The 25,626-nt window shown below is 44.5% G+C and overlaps 1 protein-coding gene across 1 annotated transcript in view; it reads left to right on the top strand.

Annotated features, from left to right (window-relative positions):
• Positions 1-1,509: 1,509 nt before the first annotated feature.
• The window catches only part of PPP1R37 (protein phosphatase 1 regulatory subunit 37), a 171,140-nt gene continuing 147,023 nt past the window's right edge, over positions 1,510-25,626 (top strand). The window contains exon 1 of the mRNA XM_084612521.1: positions 1,510-2,883. Within this exon, the coding sequence (XP_084468647.1) occupies positions 2,067-2,883 (817 nt within the window). The 5' untranslated portion in view covers positions 1,510-2,066. The remainder of the gene's footprint in view (positions 2,884-25,626) is intronic.

Here is a 25,626-nt window from a genome sequence, read left to right as displayed (position 1 = left end):
ATTGGTTAGTCTCTAAGGTGCCACAAGTACTCCTTTTCTTTTTGCGAATACAGACTAACATGGCTGTTACTCTGAAAAATGTCTGTGGGTCTCCCTCTGTGCAAGACACACACACACAGAAATGGATTCTCTCCCAGACACACACACACACAGGGAAACACACACAGAGAAGGGTTGTGAGAGAGACACACACAAAGAGGGAAACACAGAGAGGGATTCTCTCTCTCACACATACACAGGGGAACACACAGATGCATTCTCTCTCACACACAGGGAGGGAGACACATACACAGATAGATTCTCTCTCTCACACACACACAGATACATAGAGAGTTGGATTCACACATTTCCCTCCCTCCCCGCCACAGAGAGAGGAAGGCATACGAGAGAGAGACAGACACACAAGACTGGAGAGAGAGGCATGCAGTGATTCTCACATGAGAGAGAGACACACACACACACAAGCCATACACAACAGATACACAGGGTTTCACGGACACTGGCCACACACACAAGAGAGGGAGGGAGACAGAGCAGTTGTATATAGCTGCTATTATACAGACAACAGCAAAAGATGCACACAGGGATTCACATATCTTGGGGAGAGAGAGACACAGACACACACACAACATACAGAGATTCACACACACATATACAAGACAGAGAGGGAGACACATGCAGGGATTCACACATACACTGGCCTCACAAGAGAGGCATGCAGTGATTTGCAGAGACACACACTAGCCACACACCACAGAGAGGGAGACACACAGCCATACTGCCTACATCCAACATACCCACACCAGAGAGACAAAGACACACACAGGCTATACACACAACACCCCCCAGACACCCTCCCCCCCAGAGAGAGACAGGGACACACACCCAGGCTATACACACCACACACACCCTAGAGACAGAGAGACACACACCACACACACCCCAGAGGCAAAGACACAGACAGGACAGACACCCCCCCCCCAGAGACAGAGAGACACACACAGGCTATATACACAACACCCCCCAGAGACACCCCCCCCCAGAGAGAGACAGAGACACACACCCAGGCTATACGCACCCCCGCCCCCAAGAGACAGACAGACAGAGACACACAACACCCCCGAGAGAGAGACACACACAGGCTATACACAACACCCCCACAGACACACACACACACACACCGCTTCTATATAACACCCCCCCGACCCGACCCGACCCGACGTTCGCGTCCCCACTGGGCGCGAGCTGGGGAGGGCGGCGCTTCATGACGCGCCGCGGGACGGCGAGCTACGCAGCAAGCGAGCTCGCCTCGGTCTCGCCCCGCGAGTGAATTTAAAGGGCCAGCAGCCCGCGTGGAGCGGGTCAGGGAAATGCCGGGAGTATCACGTGAGGCTGGGTACTGGGTGCACGCTGTTTATTAGTAGCAGCAGATTCGCCCTGTCCGCGATCTCCAGCGGAGACCAGCGCTCGCCGCGTGGGTTGCTGTTGTAGGGGGTACTCAGCCCCCCCCCCCCCGCCACCTGAACGCGGCTCCATCCCGGGGTCTCTGCGTTGAAAGTGCTGCGCCGAAGCGGCAGACATCTTCACCAGGCCACGGCGGCCGCCGCCGTGTGTGTATAAGGAATTCCAGCCGCTGATTCGCTACTAGGCGGAGCAATCCCCGGAGCGTCCCGCGGCGGCAGCCTGGCTCTGTGAGCAAGCCAGGGCCGCAGAAGCCCCTCCGAGGGCTGCGTGGGGTGAAAGCAGCGCCTCGGGCCCAAGTCCTTGGAGAAAGTGCTGCCGCGGATGGGCAGGTCGCTGGCGCACTCGGCTGGCGGCGGCTTCTCCCGGGTCCGCACCAGTCACGGGCTGCGCTCGGCGGGTGCGGCGGCGGCGGCTTTCCGGGGCGCGGCCTGCTCTGCACCCGCTGCCGGCCGAGCCCAGCCGCGGCCCCTCAGCCAGGCCGGGGAGACCTCGCCGGCCGCTTTGGCGCTGCCGGGTCTCGGCGCGCAGGGCGGGAGCGGCCCGGGCCCAGAGCGGCGGTGCGGGGGAGGGGGCGCCCCGGGAGTAATGCCTCCTGGGCCCGCATGAGGAGGGGAGAGGGAGCGGGAGCCCCTGGGCCCCCCGCACGCCCTGCCTGCCCCGCGAGTGCAGCCATGGAGTGTGTGCAGGTCCCCCCCAGGCAGCCGGGGAGTGCCGCTGAGCGGGACCGGCGGCGGCTGCTGCTGCTGCCGCCCCCGGGGCCGCCGAAGGAAGAGGAGACGCTGGGCGGCTTTGAGCCCTGGGCTGCCTCGCAGGCGGGAGAGGATGCTGCGGGAGGCCACTTGGGGGTGAAACTCCAGGAAAGTTTGGGCATGGCTCTCCTCTCCCATCTGGATGCCGAGATCCTCCCCTCAAAACCCAGCTCACCGGCTTCAGGAAACGCTCCCAGCGGGGAAATGGTGGACCATGCAACTGTGCCCTCTGCAAAGAGGGACTTGAAGGAGCCCGAGGGCTTAGATCTGGGAGAGGAGCGGTTGCAGGGGAAAGAGACTTCTTTGGTCGAGAGCCATCCACTTCAGGAAGCATTGTCAGCGAATGAGGATGCTTCTGGTAACCCTCACTTGGCTGCAGAGAGGAGAAACTTGCCGGAGATGGCAGCTGCCGCCAGAGGATGTCCCGGGGGAAATGAAAAATCTCTGCTGCAGGCCCCTCTTTCCCCCTCACAGGAAAAGTTGGCATCTCCGCCTTCCAATAACTGTTCTTTGGACTCAGCAGCCCCCAGTCCAGGGGGTGATCAACAAGTGGAGGCTTCTCCACCTTCTGAAGATGGAAAACTCAAGCATGGGGCAAAGCGGGTAACATTTCCCTCGGATGAGGACATAGTGTCTGGATCTCTGGAGCCTAAAGATCCTTGGAGACATGGTAAACTTTCAAAATGCTTTACACTCAATTTTGCTCTTCTCCTGGGGCTGGAAATTGTATATCATGTGAATAATCCTGTTAACTTCACTGAAGGTCTATTCACATGTTAAAGATTTTGCAGAGTTGTTCCCAAACAGGACACACTCTCTTTTTGACATTTGTGGTATAACAGGATACTCAAAGATTACTTTTCTATGAAATGTTTAAATATTAAGCATATTTAAACAAAACTGTGCAGTTTGTTTGAATTCCTAAAAATATATGCATCTGGTACTTTGAGTGTACACATGAACTTTATAAAAATTACAAACAATAATTAGGATCCAGTGGCAAGAACTGAGTGCTGACCTGATATTTATTAGTTATATGCAAACCTTTTAACATTCCTGAACATTCTGCACTGTTTTTAAGCACTTTTCTGATCCAGGTAGGATTGAAGCCTTGAAGTAATATAACCCCGTGTCTGTAGCACACCTTTTTCTCATTGTGTATCATTTCTACAGCTCCACCATTTTTAGTAGACCCCATGTTATTTTTCTCCATTTTTTTTTGCATCACTGACTTGTGAAATGAGCAAATATGTCCTCCCAGAAATGTAAAGAAACTAGTGATCTCTCCACTAATGCTATGATAAATAATTACAAAGAGATTGCAACTGTTATTTAATGCAAATGTTTATTTGACAGTAACTGTTAATATCTTTAAACAATTTTCAGAAATAATGACTATTAGTAATGCAAAACCAAAGTTCACCTTATAGTGTATATTAAATTTGTATTTTCAGTGCATTTGTCATATTTATCAACCAGATTTTACTTAGTGTTTGCTTTCTGCTTTTACCCAGGTTAATGGAATTCCAAAGTGGCTAAAATAGAATTGCTTCACATTATTTTCTGGAAATGGATTTTGGGTGTAGCTTTTTGAAGCAGGGATTCAGTTTTTGACAGGATTCTGGTATCTAGTTGCTGAAGTAAAGAATGGTGTGTTCAGTGTCTTAAAAATGACATTTCAAATCAGTGCAAAGGATATTGCATTCTATTATATTCATTAAACCTGGCCACTGGCTGGTACTCCTGAAGCTCAAGACATACAGTAACTTTTTCTCAATGGAAATAAGGTTCATTTGTTTTTAATGTGGTATGTGAGAGGTGTGTCATTGTCTAGAGACTGTCTCTACCCATTGTGCTCAAAGTGATAAGTGCACAAAGGGTTAATTCTGTCAGCATTTCTGACTAATGAAACAGTTGGAGTCTTATAGTAATCTCTGGACTTCATAAAGTTCAACTACCGTACATCTTAATGAACATATTGGGCATTTTAGAGCAGTTAAAGATGTGGGTTTGTATGTGTGGTGAGGGCATGACAGAAAGAGGTGTGGGTCATCCAGGATAGTGATGGTACTGAAAGTATCAGGTCAAATTAATCTCTGAATTTGGTCATTGTTCTTAATGGTTTGTATCCTTGTAATTACTTTTCTAATAAATTTACTGAATACACAAGAAGTTGTATATACATGGGAGGACCATGTCTATACCAGCAGGACAGTGGGGTGGGAGGAGGTATTTTTTCATATTTTCTGTGTATATAAAGTCTGCTGCAGTTTCCACGGCATGCATCCGATGAAGTGAGCTGTAGCTCACGAAAGCTCATGCTCAAATAAATTGGTTAGTCTCTAAGGTGCCACAAGTACTCCTTTTCTTTATGGGAGGAAGAAATATTTAAGACTTCAGTCTTCCCTCCTCTTTATATAGCTAAATGTTTTAGTATAACTCATCTTTTGAAAATTGAATCTAACCTTTGGCAAGAGTGGTGATAGACTTCACTTCATTTCAGGCATAAGAAAATCTGAAGCTCTTGTGTAAATCTGATAAGATTTTTGGAATATAAATGGATCAGTTTGCTTTGTAGTAACAGGCTTACATTTACATTTAAAATATTTTAATGTATACTGCAGTTATTGTAGCAATGTGTGTAAAGTAATGCACTTGTTTAACAGAATGTTACCAGTGAGCTAAATACGTTTTTAAATGTTTTACTTGTAATGGCTTTATCACATGCAATTGTTAGGATAAGGTACATTCTAGTCTCCTAAGGCTTTGGTCCAACTAACTTCTGTAGCTGACTTGTTGTGCTTGGCAAAACTGAACACAGGAAATTGATTGTGTTTAATTGAACCTCCTTGAAGACAGAGCACACAATGAATATGTGTGGACAGGACCCTTGTACAACTGGGTTGCTTCACTCCAGAGAAATGACTTACAAGTGTGAATGAGCCTCAGTACTTTTAATTGTACATCTATTATACAATCGGGGTGCATGTTTATAGGTCATATTGGCTACTAATTATGTGATGGCTTTTACTAGGCAGCTTGATTTAACGCGGTTGAATTTAGTTCAACCTTGTTAACAATCAATGCTTCAAATGGTTCTAAATCCACATGCATATTCAAATTATCTTGAAATCTGCTGTACCTCATCAGGGCCTGAGGGTAGGGTTAGTGGGCTCATTTGGTTCAGAGGTTCCATTCAGACACTCCTCTGCCCCAACACTGGAGCTTGGACCATGGGACTAGTGTGCACCAAACCGATTTATTAGCGGTTCTGTCTGGTTCTATAAATTGGCACACATCAGGGTCTGTGGCAGGGGTGGGCAAACTTTTTGGCCCAAAGGCCACATCAGGGTTGTGAAACTGTACGGAGGGCTAGGTAGGGAAGGCTGTGCCTCCTCAAATTGCTTGGCCTCTGCCCCCTCCCACTTCCTGACCCCTGACTGCCCCCCTCAGAACCCCTGACCCATCCAACACCCCTGATCCTTGTCCCCTTACTGCTTCCTCCTGGGACTCCCGCTCCTAACCGAAGCCTGGTACCCCACCCCCTATCCGACCCCCCCAGTCCCTTTCCCCTGACTGCCCTGACCCCTGTCCACACCCCCACCCCCTGATGGGCCCCCTGGGACTCCCATGCCTATCCAACTGCCCCTTTTCCCTGTCACCTGACTGTCCATCCCCTACAGAACCTCCACTCCATCCAACCCCCCTGCTCCCTGTACCCTGACTGTCCCGCCCCCTGTCCACCCCTCCCACCCCCCCCGGGACTCCCACGCCTGTCCAACCTCCCCTGCTCCCTGTCCCCTGACCGCCCCATCCAGCTGTCCCCTGACTGCTCCATGGGACCCGGCAGGAGCGGTGGGCCAGAGCGCGGGTGGCGCAGCAAGCTGAGGCTGGGGGACAGCAGGGGAGGGGCCTGGGGCTAGCCTCACTGGCTGGGAGCTCAAGGGCTGGGCAGGACAGTCCCACGGGCCCTAGTTTGCCCACCTCTAATCTATGGGCTACATGTACCTAGGTAGGGAAGAGATTTTTGATAGACAGTCCTTCCCTTGTGAGGTTTCCAAGAATGATTGCTGTGCGCATGAATAATCTCTGATGTGATTCTCTTTGGGCTAAAAGGCTTTAAAGGAAGTTCTTTCACAAGTTTTGCCCCAAGAGCTGAGCTTTTATTTTGAAAAGTTGATTTTTTAGATGTTTTTTTTTTTTTTTTTTAGTGCTCTAAAATTGACATGCCTGCTCATATTGTTTTGAAAATGGCTATGCCTCATCAGGGTGAGTCACTCTTAACTCTGCATTAATGAAGTTTTTTGGCAGTAAGTTGTATAAACACTACTCCTGGTAATGTCAGCAACATAAGCCCTAAAGCTAGATCTCTAACAGAAGAGTTTGGGGAAGACAAAGATAAACAAAAGGAATGGGATGAAGACCTGGGCCAGTTTCTTGTGGAAAGCTTTTTTTTGTACGTTGTTTGTCAGCTTCCCTTTCAGTTACATTTTGACTTTTTAAATCTGTGGAAACTATAGGAAAACTGATGGGACAATGTGGGGTGTTTTTCTGAGAGAATTTGCTCTAACAATATATGGAAACACTAACATAATTGTGTTTGGTTTTTTGATTGAGTAATTTCGAAGTCGACTTGCTCATCTAATTTTTCCTTAATATTTAAGTCTTCCTTTCCCGTTTCTTTATATCCCAATTTCCATTACTAAAGAAATGGGTGCTTTAAGCACTGACAATTTATAATCCTCCAAGAATGACTTCTTTGAGGACCAACCCTTCCCTCCTCCATAAAATTTGATAGCTAATGTAATTACTTTAAAATGTTTACTTAGGCTTGTGGAATCGGATAGATCCATCCACCATGTATAAACCATGTGAGCTAGGTTTGGGGTGAACAGAAGCAAACCTGCTATTTCAGTCTAGGGTAGCCAAATACTAGCAGGGAGGGATAGCTCAGTGGTTTGGGCATTGGCTTGCTAAACCGAGGGTTGTGAGTTCAATCCTTGAGGGGGCCATTTAGGGATCTGGGGCAAAAATTGGGGCTTGGTCCTGCTTTGAGCAGGGGGTTGGACTCCTGAGGTCCTTTCTAACCCTGATATTCTATTAATCTGTTCTGTGATTCTAGGTGTTTCTGCTAAAATGATTAATAGTGAAATGGGGTGGATTTGATTTAAATCAATTTGATTTAAAATCACTAGTCAGGAAGACTTGGTTTAATCATGGATTTCTACATAAAAGTGCATTCTTGTTGGTTGTTATAACCTTAGTACATAGTCTTTACAACTCAGAGATGTAAGTTTCATTTTTAAAAGGTACATACAATACATTCTTAAAGTGATTTATTTTGAAAACTTTTCAGATTAGTTTTACAGCTATATCAGAAAATAAATGAATGATTGTTTTTTTCATTTACCAAAGGTAATTGAAGCAGTTCATCTCCCAATGACTTCATAAATATCTATCTCTCCAATTCAACAGGTTAATCATTAATATTTGGAGGATTTTCTTTCCATCCTGTATTAGGAGGAGAAGATCACCAGACAGACATTTAAATTGTTTTATTTAACTAAAACAACAACATTATGTATTCTGGTTTTTTTCTTCAACAGCAAACACACATTTTAACAAAACAAGCATATGCATTTTTGAATTTAGTTAAACATTCAAGTTTTTTACAATCAGGTTTGTTTTTGTTACAATTGTTTTAAACTAAAATATATAAATAGTTGATTTAATTTGTTGGGTTTTTTAAAAAATGTCAGCCAGGTCAGCATGGGAAACTTAAAATATTGGCTTCTGCAGCTAACTCAGTCATCTTCACCTTCATTTTCCTGTTTGTTCATAATCTGGAAAAGAAAAACAAGCTTTCCTGCTTTTTCAGGTCCCAAATGATTTCTCAATTTGGAATGAATTAGTCCAAAGGAAGAAAATATTTTTTCTATACTAGCAGAAGAAGCTACTGCTGTTAAGTGAGATTATCACTTCAACAGTCTCTGAATCCAAGTGCTTAAGTGACTTCCATCAGTTCACTGGTGTGACTTTCTTTAAAATATCATCATGAAACATATATTTCTTGAATGGTTCTTATTCCCAAACTGGGTCTGTTTTATGGACTGCTGCTTTTATAGGTTTTCCCTTCTAGTGAGAGAATGGTATGGTAGATCTCAAATCAATGAAGGCTACACTCAGAAAGACCTCAAGACTTCTGGAATATGTCTCTCAAACAGTTTCCCTTTTGTTTCTACTGCCTGTCCCTTGCTTCTCACATTTATCTCCAGACTTCTTCTCCTTGTCCAGATCTATTCCGCCCCTAACAATCTTCTATTCATTGAACTTTTTGAAACTTTGCACTTTTAGAGAGAGGTAAGGGATTGACTCTGTGTACACAAAATTGCACAGGGACAATAGGGTTGAGGTCTGTTATTTCTCACCTATATATTTATTTATTTTAAAACGTTTTTGCTGTTAACAGGCATGTTACCTCTGGAGACACAAATCCACAGTTTGAGAACTGCAAAACTAAGCATCTCTGATGGTATCTTCTAGACTGAGCACTGAGTCCCATTAGGTAGATAGAAATATTAACCTAAATAATCTATATAGAAGCCCCTGGAACCCCATAAGATTGGGTCCCTAATCCATGAACTATTGGAACTGCTTTACAAAACTTTTCTTAAACATTACACAAATATATTCTCATACTATAGAATTAGAATTTATAATCCCTATTCCATGATGAGATATCTTTGGGCTATAATGTACCTTAATTAAAACTGTCTTTAGATATGTTTTTTCCTCAAAGCATTTTATCAAAAAAATCCGATTTTAAAAAAAAAAAGATTTTTTTTTTATTTTTTATTTTTAAAAATCATTTATTTTTATCCACCCTGGAAATGGTAATGTCAGTGGTTCAAGTTGTCAACAGAAGACTTCAATATGAATTCCCTACTGAACTTGGGCAATTCGCGTCTTGGAACTATTGTCCAAGTCTTACTCATGGGGAAATGCCGCACCAAAAAGTTAAAAATTCTGCACACAATATTTTAAAATTCTGCATATTCTTTTGTAAAAATAACAGAATATAATCACACAAATTTGGGATGTAAAATGTTAACTGGTTAACCGATTAACCGATAAGCATCCTTGTTATCGGTAAGGTATTCCTGTTGATGTTTAACCTGAGCTGCGAGACTCTGCCACTGGCCCTGCCCCCGGGGTTCCTGCGCAGGGCGGCAGCAGAGCTGTGCGGGGCCGGCAATGAGCGGAGTACCTGGGCACAGGGCTGGCAGCTGTCATCCAGGGTGTGGGGCGGAAGTGGAGCCTAATGGTTAAACGTTTAACCAGTAGACTCTTAGTAGTTTAAACGTTTACTTTTTTAAAATGCTATTTACATCCCTAACACCAGTTTCAATTTTTTTGGTAATTTATTTCAAAATATCTGTCAGCAAGTATGTCTGTAACAATACAGATGACAACAAAAATTCAGGAAATGTTTTTTGACAAATAGATTCCTTTCTAGGCATATTAATACAGAACTCTGAGTAATAATTCATTTAAACTACAATACAGAACTGTATTTCCCGCATCCCCCCAGAAGCAATGCAAAGGCTTGGGGGAGTCGGGGTAATGGAGTAGCTGCAGGAGAGGGAAGTAATTGCTGGAAAGGAGCCTGGGTCTGAACTTGGAGGGTTGTTGAGTATGGGTGGGGAAAAGTATGGAACAGGTTTGTTTTTTGGGGGGGGGGAATAGGAAAGGATTGTTAGGGAGCTTCCCCCATGCATACCCTGACTGACCTCTAGCCTCTCCCATTCAGTCAATCCCATGTGTCCTTGCAGCTCCTTCCCCATATGTCTGTGCCCTCACTCAGCCACCCCCTGTGGCCCTGCACCTCCATTCCCATTCAGCCCCTACCCCGGTCTGTCCTCCCCCACTAGCCTTTATGAGCCCCTGTCTGTGGCCCTCTTCTCCCCCAACAGTCCCATACTGTATCCCCTGTCTCCTGACCTGGCCTGACAGGCATTGTGAAGAAGGCACTGCAGGTTCTTTTTCTTCCTTAGCTGGCAGGACAGTGTTCTGTTCAAGTGCCACAGCGTTCTATGGTGGGCAAAAGCAGAACTACAGAACTTTCCAGCAGAAGCTATTTTCTGTGAAAAAATTAAATATGAACGGCATATTAATTATGCACGTGTGCAGTGGCGCAGAATTCCCACAGAAGGAAAGTCTGCAGAGAAACAATACAGCACCAAGGTCATGTTCAGATGGTTCTTTGTAACCATTGGGATAACTATTTAGAAATTCATCTAAAGAATTAAATTCTGTGGGGAATTCTGTGGTAAAATCTTAATCTGAATCATGGTGCATATTTCCCAAGACATTTAAGGAGACTTTTCTTTTTAAACAGTTCATTAAAAAAAGGAACTCTAGCGTAAACCTCTTTCATACTGATGTATCAGAAGGTCAGTTTCTTTTAGTGACTTATGTACTTGTGGCACCTTAGAGACTAACAAATTATTAAAGCATAAGCTTTCGTGAGCTACAGCTCACTTCATCTCTAAGGTGCCACAAGCACTCCTTTTCTTTTTACGGATACAGGCTAACATGGCCGCTTCTCTGAAACCTGTTGTTATGTACTGATAATGTAGTGGTTGTGTAGGTGAATCTAGAGTCCATAACTAGAGACCTTCTTTTCTGATTCCCAGAGGTTTGTAGCATATCTTGTTGAGTTGGTTCTTTTCTGCAAAATAGAACTTTTAATTTGTTTTTATACATGGAAATTATGTAACTAAAATGTGTCCATGCAGTGTATTTTAAAAATTGCATACAGATTCCAAAATTTCATTATCTAAAATTGTCTTGGCTGTAGTAAAATTAGACTTTTGGGGAGCAAAGGTAATCTGATTCAAACAAAATAAATGTTATGCACAACATATCTTGTCTGCCAAAGCTCTTCTAGGTACTGCTCATATCTTTGTAGGGAAATAAAAAGAGATTCCTTGAAGACCAGATCTTCTCAGATTCAGCATATCTCATTGTTCTCTGATCTTCTTGGCAGACAGCATGTCAAGAACAGAGCCTCTAGTCTCAAGTGTCTCATGTCACCCTTTCTCACTTAGCAGCCTTTGTGTACTTTTCATGTTTCTCTGTTTATTTTACTATCTAACTCCCCGCCCCTCAAAGAGCTGTGCCCTGGTGTTTTTTGTAGACCGAGATGCACTGCTTGTCTCATGCCATATCTGATATCTTTCAAAAGTCCTTCATCATAATAATTAACTTGGCTAAATGGTTCAGGTTCCTGTTTTTCTGTATACATTGCATGTTTTTTCCAGATGAGCTCTCCCCCATTCCATCTGCTCACTGTTCTAACCTAAGAATCATGCTTTTGCAGGTTAATTGTCCTGCCTGGAAGTGTTTAATCTAAAATCCAGCTCGCAGCCTACCTTATGTTTGAGTTTAAAAGAGAGAGGTCTCATAAGAAATAACTTTCTTAACACTAATTCTGGTCTATATGAACAGTCAGATTAATCCTCATCTTTGAGCTCCTCCTTTCAAAAACTAACTTTGAGTGGCTTAACTCAGTGGCTCTCAACCTTTCCAGACTACTGTACCCCTTTCAGGAGTCTGATTTGTCTTGTATACCCCAGGTTTCACCTCACACAAACGTGACTTGCTTACAAAATCAAACCTAAAAATATAAGTGTCACAGCACACTATTACTGAAAAATGACTTTGCTAGTGCCTTTTATGTAGCCTGTTGTAAAACTAGGCAAATATCTAGATGAGTTGATGTACCCCCGAAAAACCTCTGCGTACCCCTGATTGAGAACCACTGGCCTAACTGATCACAACTGCATTGCATGTGGTAGCAAGGTGGGTTTTCATGTAGTTAAGAGGCCTCCTGTTTTCTAGTTTGTATTAAAATGATTCTAAATTCTGCAGCAAGGTTCCCTTGGAGGTATAGCACTATGGTGCCGTAGAATGGAAGTCTGAGGTAGCATTTAAATTAAAAAAACAAACTAACAAGCCTTTATTTTCCTACTGAATTCAAAATATAGTCAGCGTAATAAACCTCTCTATTTTAAATCATTTTTATGCTATCACAGGAATCTTCTTTCAAAGTTTGTGGACACTTTCCTGTAAACTTGGAACTTTTTGGTAAGTTAGGAGGGAGGGGTTTGACACCCAGAAAGGGGTGGAAGTTTTGGAATTGTAGAATAAACATATTAGCTTGTCTTTTTTATTGATTATCTCAGTTTTTTTAACTCTGGCATCTAGAGTCCTGTCATTATGTTTCAGAGTAAACACAGAATTTTCTATATTCTGTGAATTGGATGGGGGTTGCCTGTAGCCACCTTAATTGGTTTTTCACTAAATTTTTCATACGTTTGAATTTTACCAGAGCACGGTTTAACAATACTTAATTAATACCTTAGAAAATTAGTAGAAAAAAAGGAAAATAAGTGAAAATCTAGAGACCTAGAAAGTGAGGGAATTAGAATGGGATGGGGAAGAAATCAAAGGAAGACAAATTAGCTTGCATAATATGGATTTACAGAAAGATGTGATTAGAGGGCTTTTATGGTGAAAATGTCTTGCCACATCTTCCAGGAGCGGGAGAGCAAGCCCAAATTGTTCAGAGAGGATGGCGTTTTTCCCCACTATGAGGGTAGATGTTAAATCTTGCTCTCTTTTTTTAGCAAGGAGGATGTGGCTCTTTTGTAATGCCTCAGTCTGATTATTTTGTGTAAATCAGGAGTGGTGAAGATACTTTTTGGGAGAGGAGGATACGAGAAGGGGTTATCCTCATTCAGGAAGCAATAGTAAACTTCAGCAGAGGGCAATGGAGTAGTTAAATGCTTCTGAGGTGAAAGGAGCTATCATGAGACAGGACCAAAGGATATGTGATAAATTGGTGATCCTGTCTACTAGCTGGTGTCCTCTGTAATCTGTTCATTTTTTTTTGTTTGTTTTGGGTTTGATAGAAGTGGAGCACGCTATATGCTGCACCAATTAGTTTCCAAGCTTCATCCCCAGGACAGTTCCAAGCTATTAATTACATTATCCTGTGTAGGAGGGAGGAGGAATAGAAGACTCATAACAGTGGTCAGCTATGGCTGAATGGCTTGTGTGGGCATCCACGTACTTGGGAGGTACATTGCCTGAGTGAGGAGGTAATGGGTTCAAGGGATGCTCACATACTATTTATTCCATAGGATCCCTGCCTCACTTAAAATATGGGGGGGGGGGGGTGGACAGTACTTAGAATGAAGGAATCTGTTTGTAGGACCCTGTTTCTTTTGTTACAAAATTGGAAAGTATGGAGAATGAGGTAGTGGAATGTAGGAAGGAGAATTATTTCCTTGTTGTCCCCCACTTGCATCACTCTTCTGTCTTTTACTTTGTCAACTTCTTGAGGCAGAGACTGTCTTATATGTTCGATCAGCGTCTGGCACAATGGGGTGCTGGTCTGTTACTAGGGTACCTGTGCATTATTGCAATACAAATAATAAAGAATGGTTTAGTCAGTTGAATGCCATCCTGGAGAACTGAATTCTATCGCTGCCTCTGCCACAGTGTTCCTGTTTGTTGCTGGGCAAATCACTTAGATCAGTTTTTTCTCGGGTAGTCAATTGAATGTATACTCATTTTGTGACCTTTGGGCCCGATTTTGTGTGTGTAAGGACTGAGCGTGCACAGCTGAAACTGAATTTGATGGGAACTGTTGATGCTCAGCACCTTTGGCAGTAAGGCAGTGTGGTCTGGAGGAATAAGCATATGGGGTGGGAATCAGACATTGGACTAGAGACATTAGTTAATCCTCCCAACACTCCTGCGTATGTGTTACTACCCCATTTTACAGATGTGGAAACCTACAGAAAGACTGATTTTCCACAGGCCACTAGTTGAGTTAACAGCAAAAGTAGATTTCAGACTCAGGGACTCCTGATTCCCACCCTGTATGCTTGTGCTTATCCTCAAACGATGAGGATAAAAAAATTTTACAACTGTTTCAGAACAACATCGGTCCTGTGAATTGAATGAGGAAGGGGATACTGTGGAAAAAATGTGATGATGTAATTAAAGACTTTATCATAAAGTGTACGCACCCGGCACAGAATTAAGACTGCACAAGCAACTTAAATCTGGTATTTCCTAATTCTTGAGTGTTGGACTTTAACTGATGTTAAGTTTTTAGATTTCATGATTGGACACACTTCTAGTTATATACAACTTTTCTACTTGGGTAGGATTATTTTCCTGTTTTCTGTAACTAAGTATTCTCTAAATTCATATATTTGACACTCAGGTGTATGGGTAATTGAAGTCTGAGTGCCCTATCCTGTGTATGATAGTGAGTCCACAAAAAGATGATCTGTTAGTTGACTTGGGGACACAGTTTCAGTTGCTAAACTTCAGTTATAATTACTAAATCCCATCCTGTCAATTAATGTAACTTTTCATGCATTTTGATTTTTCTCTTCATCACACTTGTGCATAGACTAGTTTGGATAAAAAATTAGTCTTAAATTAATTTTTGATTTAAATTGGCTTGGTTTTTAATTTACATGCTACTAGTTCTTTACTCTGTTTGTAGTCTTAAGTTGCTAATGTGGATGCCTTGCAATTGTTTAATTTCTTAATTGTTTGTAGAATTTCAGTTCTTTGCAGATCATAAGGACCATAGGGACCATTTATGATCCTCTATTTCAGGGGTGGGCAAACTTTTTAGCCTGAGGGCCACATCGGGGTTGTGAAATGGTATGGAGGGCCGGGTAGGGAAGAGTGTGCCTCCCCAAACAGCCTGTCCCCCGCTTCCTATCCGCCTCTCCCACTTCCCAACCCCCCATTCTCCTTGTCCCCCCCGGACCTCACACCCTATCCAACTCCCCCCTGACAGGCCCCCCAGGACTCCCACGCCTATCCAACCCCCCTGCCTCCTGTCCCCTGACTGCCCCCTGGGACCTCCATCCATGACTGCCCCCCCAGGACCCAACCCCCTGTCCAACTCCCTCTGTCTCCTGACACCCTCCCTCCCCCCCATCCAACTGCTCCCTGTCCTGACTGCCCCCTGGGACCTCCTGCCCCTTAGCCAACACCTGCCCCACCCCGCTTACCCTTACCAGGCCGCTCAGAGCGGCAGGAGAGGCTTATTTGAAAGCCTGGGAGGTGGACGGGTGCAAGCCATGCTGCCTGCGCAGCGGCATGGCTGCAGGGGATGGGGGATAGCAGGGGAGGGGCTGGGGGCAGCCTCCCCGGCCGGGAACTCAGAGGACAGGCAGGACAGTCCCGCGGTCCATAGTTTGTCCACCCCTGCTCTAGTTTGAGCTCCTGAATAATACAGGCCAGAGAACTTCCAAGTAATTTCCTGCATCAAGCCCATCATCTTCTGTTCTGAGCTATAATATTTCTTTTAGAAAGAGAGATCCAGTCTTGGTCTGTATGACGGCTCTTTTTTTTTTTTTTTTTTCACCCAGAGTGCTGTGATTTTGAAAAGGAGTAGATCAAATTTTACTGAGATTTTTGTCTAGTAGTAAGTTTCAAACTTAATGCTTGTTTATGCTGAAAGACAAGTCTTGGGGCCTCATTATCATCATTGCTGTGAGAGCAATACATAATTAACCAAATAACCACTGTTATATGTTCAACCAACTCCACCTTGGCCCTGTATTAGATATTTTCACCCTGTAAAGGTACTCAGACCATGACTTGAGCTCAAGTTTCTCACTAAGACACTTTTCCAGATCTCAGATAATTTTTGTGGGTCTTTTCTGAAACCCCACGAACTTTTTCAACATCCAGAACTGGATGTAGTATTCCAGGAGTGTTCTCAGCAATGCTGTATGCAGAAGTAATGTTGTCTCCCTCCCTCTGGTCAATATTCCGTTTAAACTCCAAACATGGGTCTATAGTCTCTTTACCTCAGCATTGCATTGAGAATTCATGTTCTGTTGGATATCGATAGTGACCCTTAAGTCCTTTACAAAGTCATTGCTTTCCAAGGCATAATCTTCGATTCTTTAAGTATAGCTTGTGTCCCTAGACACATGTATGTCCTTGCATTTGACTGTATTATAGTTCATGTTGTCTGTCTGTGCTTACCAAATGATGTGGATCACTCTATCAACACCCTGACTCCATCAGGTTCTGTCATCTACAAACTCTGTCAGCACAGACTTTTTCTTCCAGATTGTTGATTTAAAAAAAAAAAATGGATAGTGTTGGGCAGTGAACTGATTTCTGCAGGACTCCACTTGAAATGCTGCCACTTGGGTGATATATCTCCGTATGTAATTGTTAATGGAGATCTCTCATCTTCTAATTGTGTTAAAATGTGGCATTGATTTTTTTTTTGTGTGCTAATTTTTTTTTTACTGAGACTATCACGTGGTACTGTCGGCACAGCTACCTTTATCGACCAGACTTGTAATCATGTCAATTTAATATCAAATTCATTTGACAAGGCCTATTTTCAATGAAACTGTGTCGATTTGGCATTAATTATTTTGTCCTTTAATTCTTTATTGACCGAGTTTGGTATTGGCTAGTCTGTTGTTTTGCTGGGATAGATGTCAAACTAAATTATAAAAAAAAGTTTCTTCTCTGTTCTCTTTCTCCCTGACAGACCTTGCCAACCTCTTTGGTTAAACCTGGAAATCCTCCTGTTTAAGTGGAGGTCTTCTAACCTAAACAATCTTTGAAACTCTGCTTGCTATACCATTAGCTGTTTGGTCTCCAATATTGGTCTTCCTTCTTTGCACTTTGGTGCTTTTTTTTTTTTTTTGAAGTTCAGTCCCTGCTGACTTGGACTAGAGGATACACTTTTATGGGGTACACATTTTAAAGCATTCTGATGTGGTGGAGATAATTCCCAGTAGAAGGATCTCCAAGAAGTTAGCTTGTGTCTCATTTCCACCCCATTATAGTTTTACTTTGTGTCCGATCTCATTCAATTTGTTATGCCTTCCTACATGGTTGTTACCACAGACGCAGTTAAGATTACACGATATTTTCCATTATAAGGCTGTGTTCAGTGGCTTATAACTTTGCCAGTCTTAAACTGTTGGAGCTGATTTTTTGGGAAAGCTTCGGCTAAAATGGTGGTTATTTCTCAGAATAGGGATGAGAAAAAATACATTTATTTTGTCTTTGTTAAAAAAAAAAATTCTTAAACTGTTTGAGATGCTTTAGTGTCTCCATAGGGGCATGGATCAGTGTTCATGTCGCACTCCCTGATAGCTTCCCTGGCCCAGACCAGGTACTAATGATCCAACCAGCAGACCAAATTTGGTGGTGAATCCTGGTCACATGCCACCTGAGGCACGTTGTGTATACGCGAAGAAGAGTGTCTCCATGCTTTGGAGCAGGGACTTGACAATTGGCAGGGGGTTGTGCTTATGTCAGGGATGTGTCTTTCACATTCTCTGTGAAAACTTGGCCAATTTATGAGGGTTAGTTTACACTAGTATTGCTACAGTAGTGCAGCTGTATCGATGTAGCTGTGCTGCTGTAACTCTGCTAGTGCAGTTGCTCTATGCCAGTTGGAGAGCTCTCCCGTCGCCATAATTACTCCACCTCCCTGAGTGGCGGTAGCTGTGTCAGTGGGAGAGCTTTTCCTGCCAACAGAGCACTGTCCACACCAGCAATTAGGTTGGTGTAAATTACATCGCTCAGTGGGTTGGCTTTTCCACAACACTGAGTGACTTAAGTTATACCATAGTAAGTGCTAGTGTGTACAGGTTACTCCTGGGGGAATTCTGCACCACTGCACAATGCAGAATTTTGCAGAAATTAACGTGCGCATAGAATTTTTTTCCCGCACAGATACAGGCTGCAGTGCTGCTAGCCACCACTAGAGGATGATGGCCCTGGCAGAGCCCAGCTCGCGCACACAAGACATGGGAGAGGGGAGGAACCTAGAAGGTTCCTGGTGGCTGCGCTTCCCAGCATGCCCTGAGGGAAGGGAAAGGTGATGTGCAGGAAACTCTGTGCAAGCCTGGGATTGAGCATCAGCCTGTTTATCCCTCTGGATCCCTGGCGTGGGGCGGGGAAGGGGCTGGGCTCTGGGGAAAGGGGATGTGGGTGTCTTGGCGGGGGTGATCCTGCAGCTGGGCTCTTGGGAGGGTCAGGGGGTGCGGGTGTCTGGGCAAGGGGGGGGGCCGTGGCTGGGCTCTGGGGGTGGTGGGGGCAGAGAGACAGGACTGGGTTGTGATAGGGGTTTCTTTAACTCTCTACTGTTGGGTGAATTTTTGTTTGTCTGTATTGTTACAGACATACTTGCTGACAAGAATTTGAAATAAATTACCAAAATAATTGAAACTGGCATGATTATGTAGTGTTATTTTGACAAATAAAATTTGTAGAGTTTTGCAGAATTTTAAAATCATGTGTGCAGAATTCTTAATTTTTTTGGTGCAGAATGCCCCGAGGAGTACGAAGGCATAAGACTCGTTCATTAGGCAACCCTGACTCATTCCCAAAGCACAGTTGGTCCTGTTAAATTAATTAGGCAGGGGTCCTGTGGAAATAGTAGTTTGTGGTCTTGTTACTGAAGACTGTCTCATAATGCATATACTGAATTAAAATTTTATGGCAAATCGTATTTCCTAATTTTTTTAAGCTCTTGATTCTGCATCCTTAATATTCTTTTAACAAGTGTTTATTTTAGGTAATTGATTATAAGTAAGGCTACGTTTTAGTGAAGGGTATTTTTAGTAAAAGTCCTGAACAGGTCACAGGCAGTAAACAAAAATTCATGTTCCATGACTTGTCCATGACTTTTACTATATACCCCAATTAAAACTTGGGCTGGGGGGGTGGGGGTGGGATGTGAGTACTCGGGGGGGGGGGGGGGCGGCAGCCTGGGACCCTGCTGGTGTTGCAGGGGGAGAGTTTGCAGGGCTTGCAGGGACTCCCTACCTGGATCTTGCCTGTCCCTGCAGCTCCTAGACGGCGGAGGGGCCAGGGGGCTCCGTGCACAGCTCCCATTGCCTGGGAACCGCAGCTGGTGGGAGCTGTGGTGGCGGGGCCTGCAGGCAGCACGTGGAGCACCCTGGCCCCTCCTCTGCCTAGGGGCTGCAGGACCATGCCAGTGGGAGCCAGGGAGCCCCCCCCAGGTAAGTGTCCCTGTCTTCCCCCCCCCCCCCAATACCCAAACTGCTGCTGCTGACCCAGGGGCTGCCTGGCTCAGGCAGCCCCTGAGCCAGCACCAGCCGCTGCAGAGGTCACAGAAAGTCATGGAATCTGTGACCTCCGTAACAGACTTTCAGTCTTAATTATAAGTGGGGAAATTCCCTAACATTCTATCTATGGTGCCAGTCGCCATCTTGAGTACCTCTCCATCATTAATGTAAGTATTCTCAAATAGCTCTGCAAGTTATGAAGTACTGTTATCTCAGTTTTATATTTTTGGGAAATTGAGGCACAGAGAATAAATAACTTGCCCAAGGTCACACAGGAAGTCTGTTGCAGAGGGGAGAACCAAAGCCAGGTCTCCTAAGTCTGAGACACAGCTTTAATCTCTAAGCCATTCTTTTCACTGGCACCAAGGAGGCAGCTTCCCATTCTGTTCTTACTATAGTCACAGATGGTCCAGGTCACTTACTGTGCCCCTTGTGAAGTATATTTTTTCAGCACCTTGCTTTTTTTATTGCTATTTGGAAGTTTTTGGCTACTTCTTAGCTTTACTACCTTTTCATTGAGTGTGGAATATTTATGAGCAATCTCTAGAGTCATTAGACTCTATTCGGTTTCCATTCTTTGGTAGACTGCATCTGCCAATTCAGAGACAGGCTGTCTGGAAACACCTGCTCATTTCTGGGTAGGAGGCAGCTGTGAGGAATCTCTGCTGGGTGTGTCATGTTCTGGGGCACAATCCAGACCAGTGTAGGGCTGTGTCACCGCTTGCCCAGTAACCCTGGGTGCCTTAAATGCTCTGCTGCTGTGGCTCACAGCCTGAACATGGACAGCCAACAGAGAAGTATGCACTGAGTGTCTTTGTTAATCAGCTATGACTCAGCACTCTGATTCCGGCAGCCTGCTTGTTACACCTCAGTCATGCTGTAATAACTACCAGCCTTGATGGCAATTTAGCCAAGTGAAAAGAAAAGGAGTACTTGTGGCACCTTAGAGACTAACCAATTTATTAGAGCATAAGCTTTCGTGAGCTACAGCTCACTTCCTCAGATCTGAGGAAGTGAGCTGTAGCTCACGAAAGCTTATGCTCTAATAAATTGGTTAGTCTCTAAGGTGCCACAAGTACTCCTTTTCTTTTTGTGAATACAGACTAACACGGCTGTTACTCTGAAACCTGTCATTAGCCAAGTGACTTCAGCATCTTTCAGTCCTGAATTTTCCCAAAACCATGTGTTCTGCAATGTCCAGCCCTTTCCTGGACCGTTTGGAGGAATAATAAGGTTCATTTACTCCTTTAAAGCATTGTTTCCCAAACTTTGGGGGGTGGGGGAGCATCAAGAAATTCCAAGGGGGGGTGCAAGGCTGTGAAATTTTTATAACAATTTTTTTTCAGTGTAAACATTTTTTAGTTTTTATTTTTTTTTTTAAATTTATTTAGTAGATCAGAGATGGGCAAACTATGGCCCGCAGGACCGTCCTGCCCGGCCCTTGAGCTCCTGGCCAGGGAGGCTAGCCCCCGGCCCCTCCCCTGCTGTCTCCCCTCCCCTTTATCTGCGCTGCCACATGGGCAGCGCAGCTTGTGCCCGCCCACCTCCCAGGCTTCCAATAAGCCTATCCTGCCGCTCTCCGCGGCATGGTAAGGGGGCTGGGAGCAGGGGGAGGGGGTTGGATAAGGGGCAGGAGGTCCCTTGGGGCAGTTGGGAGACAGGAAGCAGGGGGGGTTGGATGGGGATGGAGTTCCAGAGGGGTGGGGGGTCCTGGGAAGGGGCAGTCAGGGGAAAAGGAGCAGGGGGTTTAAATTATGAACTGAATTTGTTTAAAGGGGGGTTGGATGATGGTAAAGGAGAGGTGGGGGGCATGAGGGTTTCTCAAAAATTAAAAAGGGGGACATGATGCTGAAAAGTTTGGGAACCAATAGGCTTTAAAGGGTCTATACCGAACATCTTGCCACAGTAACTGGTGTTAACAGTCACTTCAGGTACAGCACTGAGTTTGTGTAGATTTAAATAAAACAAATTTATTAAGAACGGGACATAGGTAAAGTGATGCCAAGTAAAAGAAATAAAGGTGAAGATGGTTACAAGCAAAATACCGAAAGTGAAAAATACACATCCAAAAGGAAGGTAATCTAGGAAGGTACAGACTCTGTTTAAGATGACGTCTCTTTGCCCAGCATGACTGACTGTCAGGATTTTCCACAGACGAACAGGGTGCTATGTGCCCTTGTCCTCTTAGATGAAAGATAGCTTGGGGTTCTTTTCACCTCTTTTCTAATCCAGTGAAATGGATTGCCCCTCCTCCCTTCCCAAAAATAAAGTTCGTTCAAGCTGTGAGGAAGGAGACATGGAGTCTGGAGAAGGAAGTTTCATGCTGGTTTCATCCCCCACTGCTAGTTTCAGAGTAACAGGGTAACCAGCAGGAGAGTGTGTGTGTGTGTGTGTGTGTGTTTGGGGGGGGGGAGGGGGTGGTGAGAGAACCTGGATTTGTGCTGGAAATGGCCCAACTTGATTGTCATACACATTGTAAGGAGAGTGATCACTTTAGATAAGCTATTGCTAGCAGGAGAGTGGAGTGGGGGGAGGTATTTTTTTCATGCTTTGTGTGTATAAAAGATCTTCTACACTTTCCACAGTATGCATCCGATAAAGTGAGCTGTAGCTCACGAAAGCTTATGCTCAAATAAATTGGTTAGTCTCTAAGGTGCCACAAGTACTCCATCCCCCACTGCTGTTTGCTAAAATGCAAATTGATCTGTTCTTACCCTCTCCAATGCAAATAAATGGTCTTTGACATGTGATTGCTGATTGACTCAGATGACACCTGACTGGAGGCATCAGCTTGTCCTTTGGGAGAAACCTGTTCCTCGCTCCCCAGACTTGTCTGGTAAACACACTTTAGTTCCACATTTCTTGTATGGTCCCTTGGGCATTTACTATACATATACCATGTAAGAATATTAATGATCAGTGTGTTAAGTTTTCCAGGGATACCGTTACATTATGTATATCTGAGATAGTTTTCAATTAATGAATTGGGACACACTGAACTGGTCAGGCTAGCTAAAACTCCCTAGATACCAGTGAGCCTCTTGCATTGGGTTGCTACTAGAATAGAGGTCCCCAAACTGTGGGGTGTGCTACCCTAGGGAGACATGTTTGGGAGGGCACATTCCCCTCAGGCAGCGGAGAGGGAGCGCCACCCAGCTCTGCTCCTGGCCCTGGCTGCTGGCCCCAGCTTCAGCTCCTTTACCCCATCTGTGGCCCTGCTTCTGGCCCTGGATCTGGCGGGGCGGGGGGATAAAAAGTTTGGGGACCACTATGTTAGTCATGGTGTGATGGGGGGAAGGTCTAGACTTGTCCTAGTAGTAGTAGACCTAGCTAGTCTGCTACTACTGTTGAGGGCATTAAGCTGCTGTCTTTGGGGAGCGCTTTCCTCTGGGTCACTTTTTCCTTTTACTAAGTATGAAGGACATGGGAGCTTCTGGTAATATTTTTATGAATATTATGTTTATGCTGTTAGCCTTTTGAACTTATGTAGCAAACTTCTGCTGTACCTTACCTCTATCTGCAGGAAGGTTTAGATGTGAGATGTTGGAAGCATGGAAACTTCAGACTATTGTGTGGAGATGGTCCTGATGCTATGGTCCCAAGGGATTTTCATGGAATATTGTATCTATAAATGTTTAATTTGTATCTTTGTGTGCTATGGTATTCTGGCTCTATGGGGGATGGTTACAGAGCTTTCTGCAGGAACAAAAATCACTTGGAGATAACTAATGCAAATCCCTAGACAAGTAAATAAGTTTGTAGAAGTGCCACCCATGGAGGAAACTGCATATACTCATTTTGACTGGATTCAAGAGCCCCAGCATACAAAGAACTTAGGTTTACAAAGGATCAGACTGAACTGACTTATGTCAGTTCTTGTATGAAAGAGCTTCACGAGACTTCACCAAGAGGGCAAAACCTTGCTGGAAAGGTTTGAAGGACTTTGAAACCTACCAGGGTCTCCATGTGGAAGATGGGTGACACCTGTTAAGCTTTGCATACATGTAGAGCAGGGGTGGGCAAACCTTTTGGCTCCAGGGCCACATCTGAATATAGAAATTGTATGGCGGGTCACGAATGCTCACGAAATTGGGTTTGGGAGGGGGTGTGGGCTCTGGGGTGGGGCCAGAAATGAGAAATTCAGGGTGCGTGTGGGGGGTGAGGACTCTGGGGTGGGGATGAGGGGTTTGGGGTGCAGGAGGGTGCTCCGGGCTGGGACCAAGGGGTTTGGAGGGGGATCAGGGGTGGGGCAGGGGGTTGGGGTGCAGGTGTGTGGCTCAGGGGTGCAGGCTTCTGGAAGCAATGGCATGTTCTTCTCTCCCCCGCCCCCCCCCCAAAAAAACAACAACTCTGGCTCCTATGCAGAAGTGTAGCCAGGCAGTTCTGCATGCTGCCCCATCCTCAGGCACCATCCCTGCAGCTCCCATTGGCCATGGTTCCTGGCCAGTGGGGGCAGCAATTGGGACAGGGGCAGCATGCGGAGCAGAGGGGGGACATACCACTACTTCCGGGAGCTGCACAGATTGGCCCCTGGAGCTCGAGGGCAGGATTAAAATGGCTGGCAGCCCGGGTCCAGCTCATGGGCTGTAGTTCTCCCACCGCTGATGTAGAGTGTTTGTTTTATGATGATTTCTCTAATGCTTTTGTCTTAAATAAATGCATTTTGCTTTGTGGGCTGGTCACTGGTACACCCTGCCACTTCCCCTGGGAAACCACAAAACTGCGGGCACTGGGCTAAAGTCAGACCTGTTAGGATAATCACAGTAAATTGCAAGGGAATGTCAGCCTAAATCCCTAGTCTGGAGGGAGAGATGTGAACTCCCGCCTAAAGAAGACGATGGCTAATCGCTTGAGTTAGTGGTGCCCTCAAGGAGACCATGAACAGGGGTCTTCAGGCAAGAAACCCAAAACAAAAATTTCTAGACTAGATAAAAACCAGAGGCAGTAATTGTAGGGAAGCAGACTTAATGCACTCGTACCTGGAATAAGTGGGACCAGACAGCTTTGCAGGAAGTGCTAATCTTTAGGTAAGAAGAGATGCATGTAGACTTTTGTGTTAATCCTTTTCTCCAATTGCTGTGTTCCTGTGGATGGATAAACAGTACTTTGCTTTGAAGTAGCTGTACTGTGTTGCTATATAATCACTCACTGGTCACAACTCATGAAAGGAAGGCTCTTCTGCAGATGCCAAACCCAGTTGGGTCTGCTAAGGAAGCACAGTCGGTAAACAGGGATGTTATAGCTCAGAGACCTGGTCTGTGAGGTGAGAGAAGAATGAGATTCCACCCCAGGATAGAAGAAGGTAGAGGCATTCCTGACACCAATGAGGTTTCAAAGCTGCAGCTTTCCTGTAGCTTAGTTTTCTCTTCCTCCAAAAGTGAATTTGATTCTGGCCAAAGCTTCTGGAACAGTTTGTAGAAAAGAATTTGATCTTGCAGACTGGCAAAGAGAAAAGCAAGGAGAACTGGAAGAGTTAGTTACCATATGAGCCATAGTGTCTGGTGGTTGAGTTCAGAAAGAAAAGTAACTTTTAAGTTTCTTGTGTAGGATCAAACAGACAAATTTAAGACCATCTACATTCACCTCTTGCCTGGGAAAAATTATTTTAAGACATTGAGTTTACTGATCCTCCCTTTAGGAAAAACAAACCTAAAGATCAATAGTTACCTCACGTAGTCAGCTCAGGTTTTACAGATCCTTCTCTTAATCTTCACTTATGCCTATGTTGTCACTAACTCAATACTGATTGCAAAGGAATAGTGCCACAACCAACAAGCTTCTTTATCAGATTTGCCTCTCTTTCCATAGAGAGCAAGGTTATTTTCTTCTCCCCAGGGCAGTTCCTGTTCCTCTGGCTTGGGAAATCAATGACGTAGATCTTGTCTGCACAGGGAAATTGACTGGAACAAGCTATTAGAGAAGAACTCCCCATGTGGACGCTTGATTTCAGTAACTTGAGTGATTTTAACAGATTGTTTACTCCATATAAAGCTGAGTTGGAGAATCTTTTTTTCATTTATGCATTTAATTTATATAGTACCCGAGGAATTTTTTTTTTTTAAATTATTTGAATGGCAACACAGGTGAGGGGGTTTGTTTATTGCCCCTATAAATCAAAATGGCCAACCTTCTGAAATGTAGTTTCCCTGTTTCATGTTTAAATGTCTGCTTCCTTGACAGATTTTGTTTGTCTGTAGAATTATACGCAGAAATGTGGTTTTTAAAATAAAAACAGAGTA

The sequence above is a fragment of the Lepidochelys olivacea genome (assembly GCF_965140295.1).
Source record: "Lepidochelys olivacea isolate rLepOli2 genome assembly, chromosome: 23".
NCBI lineage: Eukaryota > Metazoa > Chordata > Testudines > Cheloniidae > Lepidochelys > Lepidochelys olivacea.
This window is presented reverse-complemented; position numbering and strand designations above follow the sequence as displayed.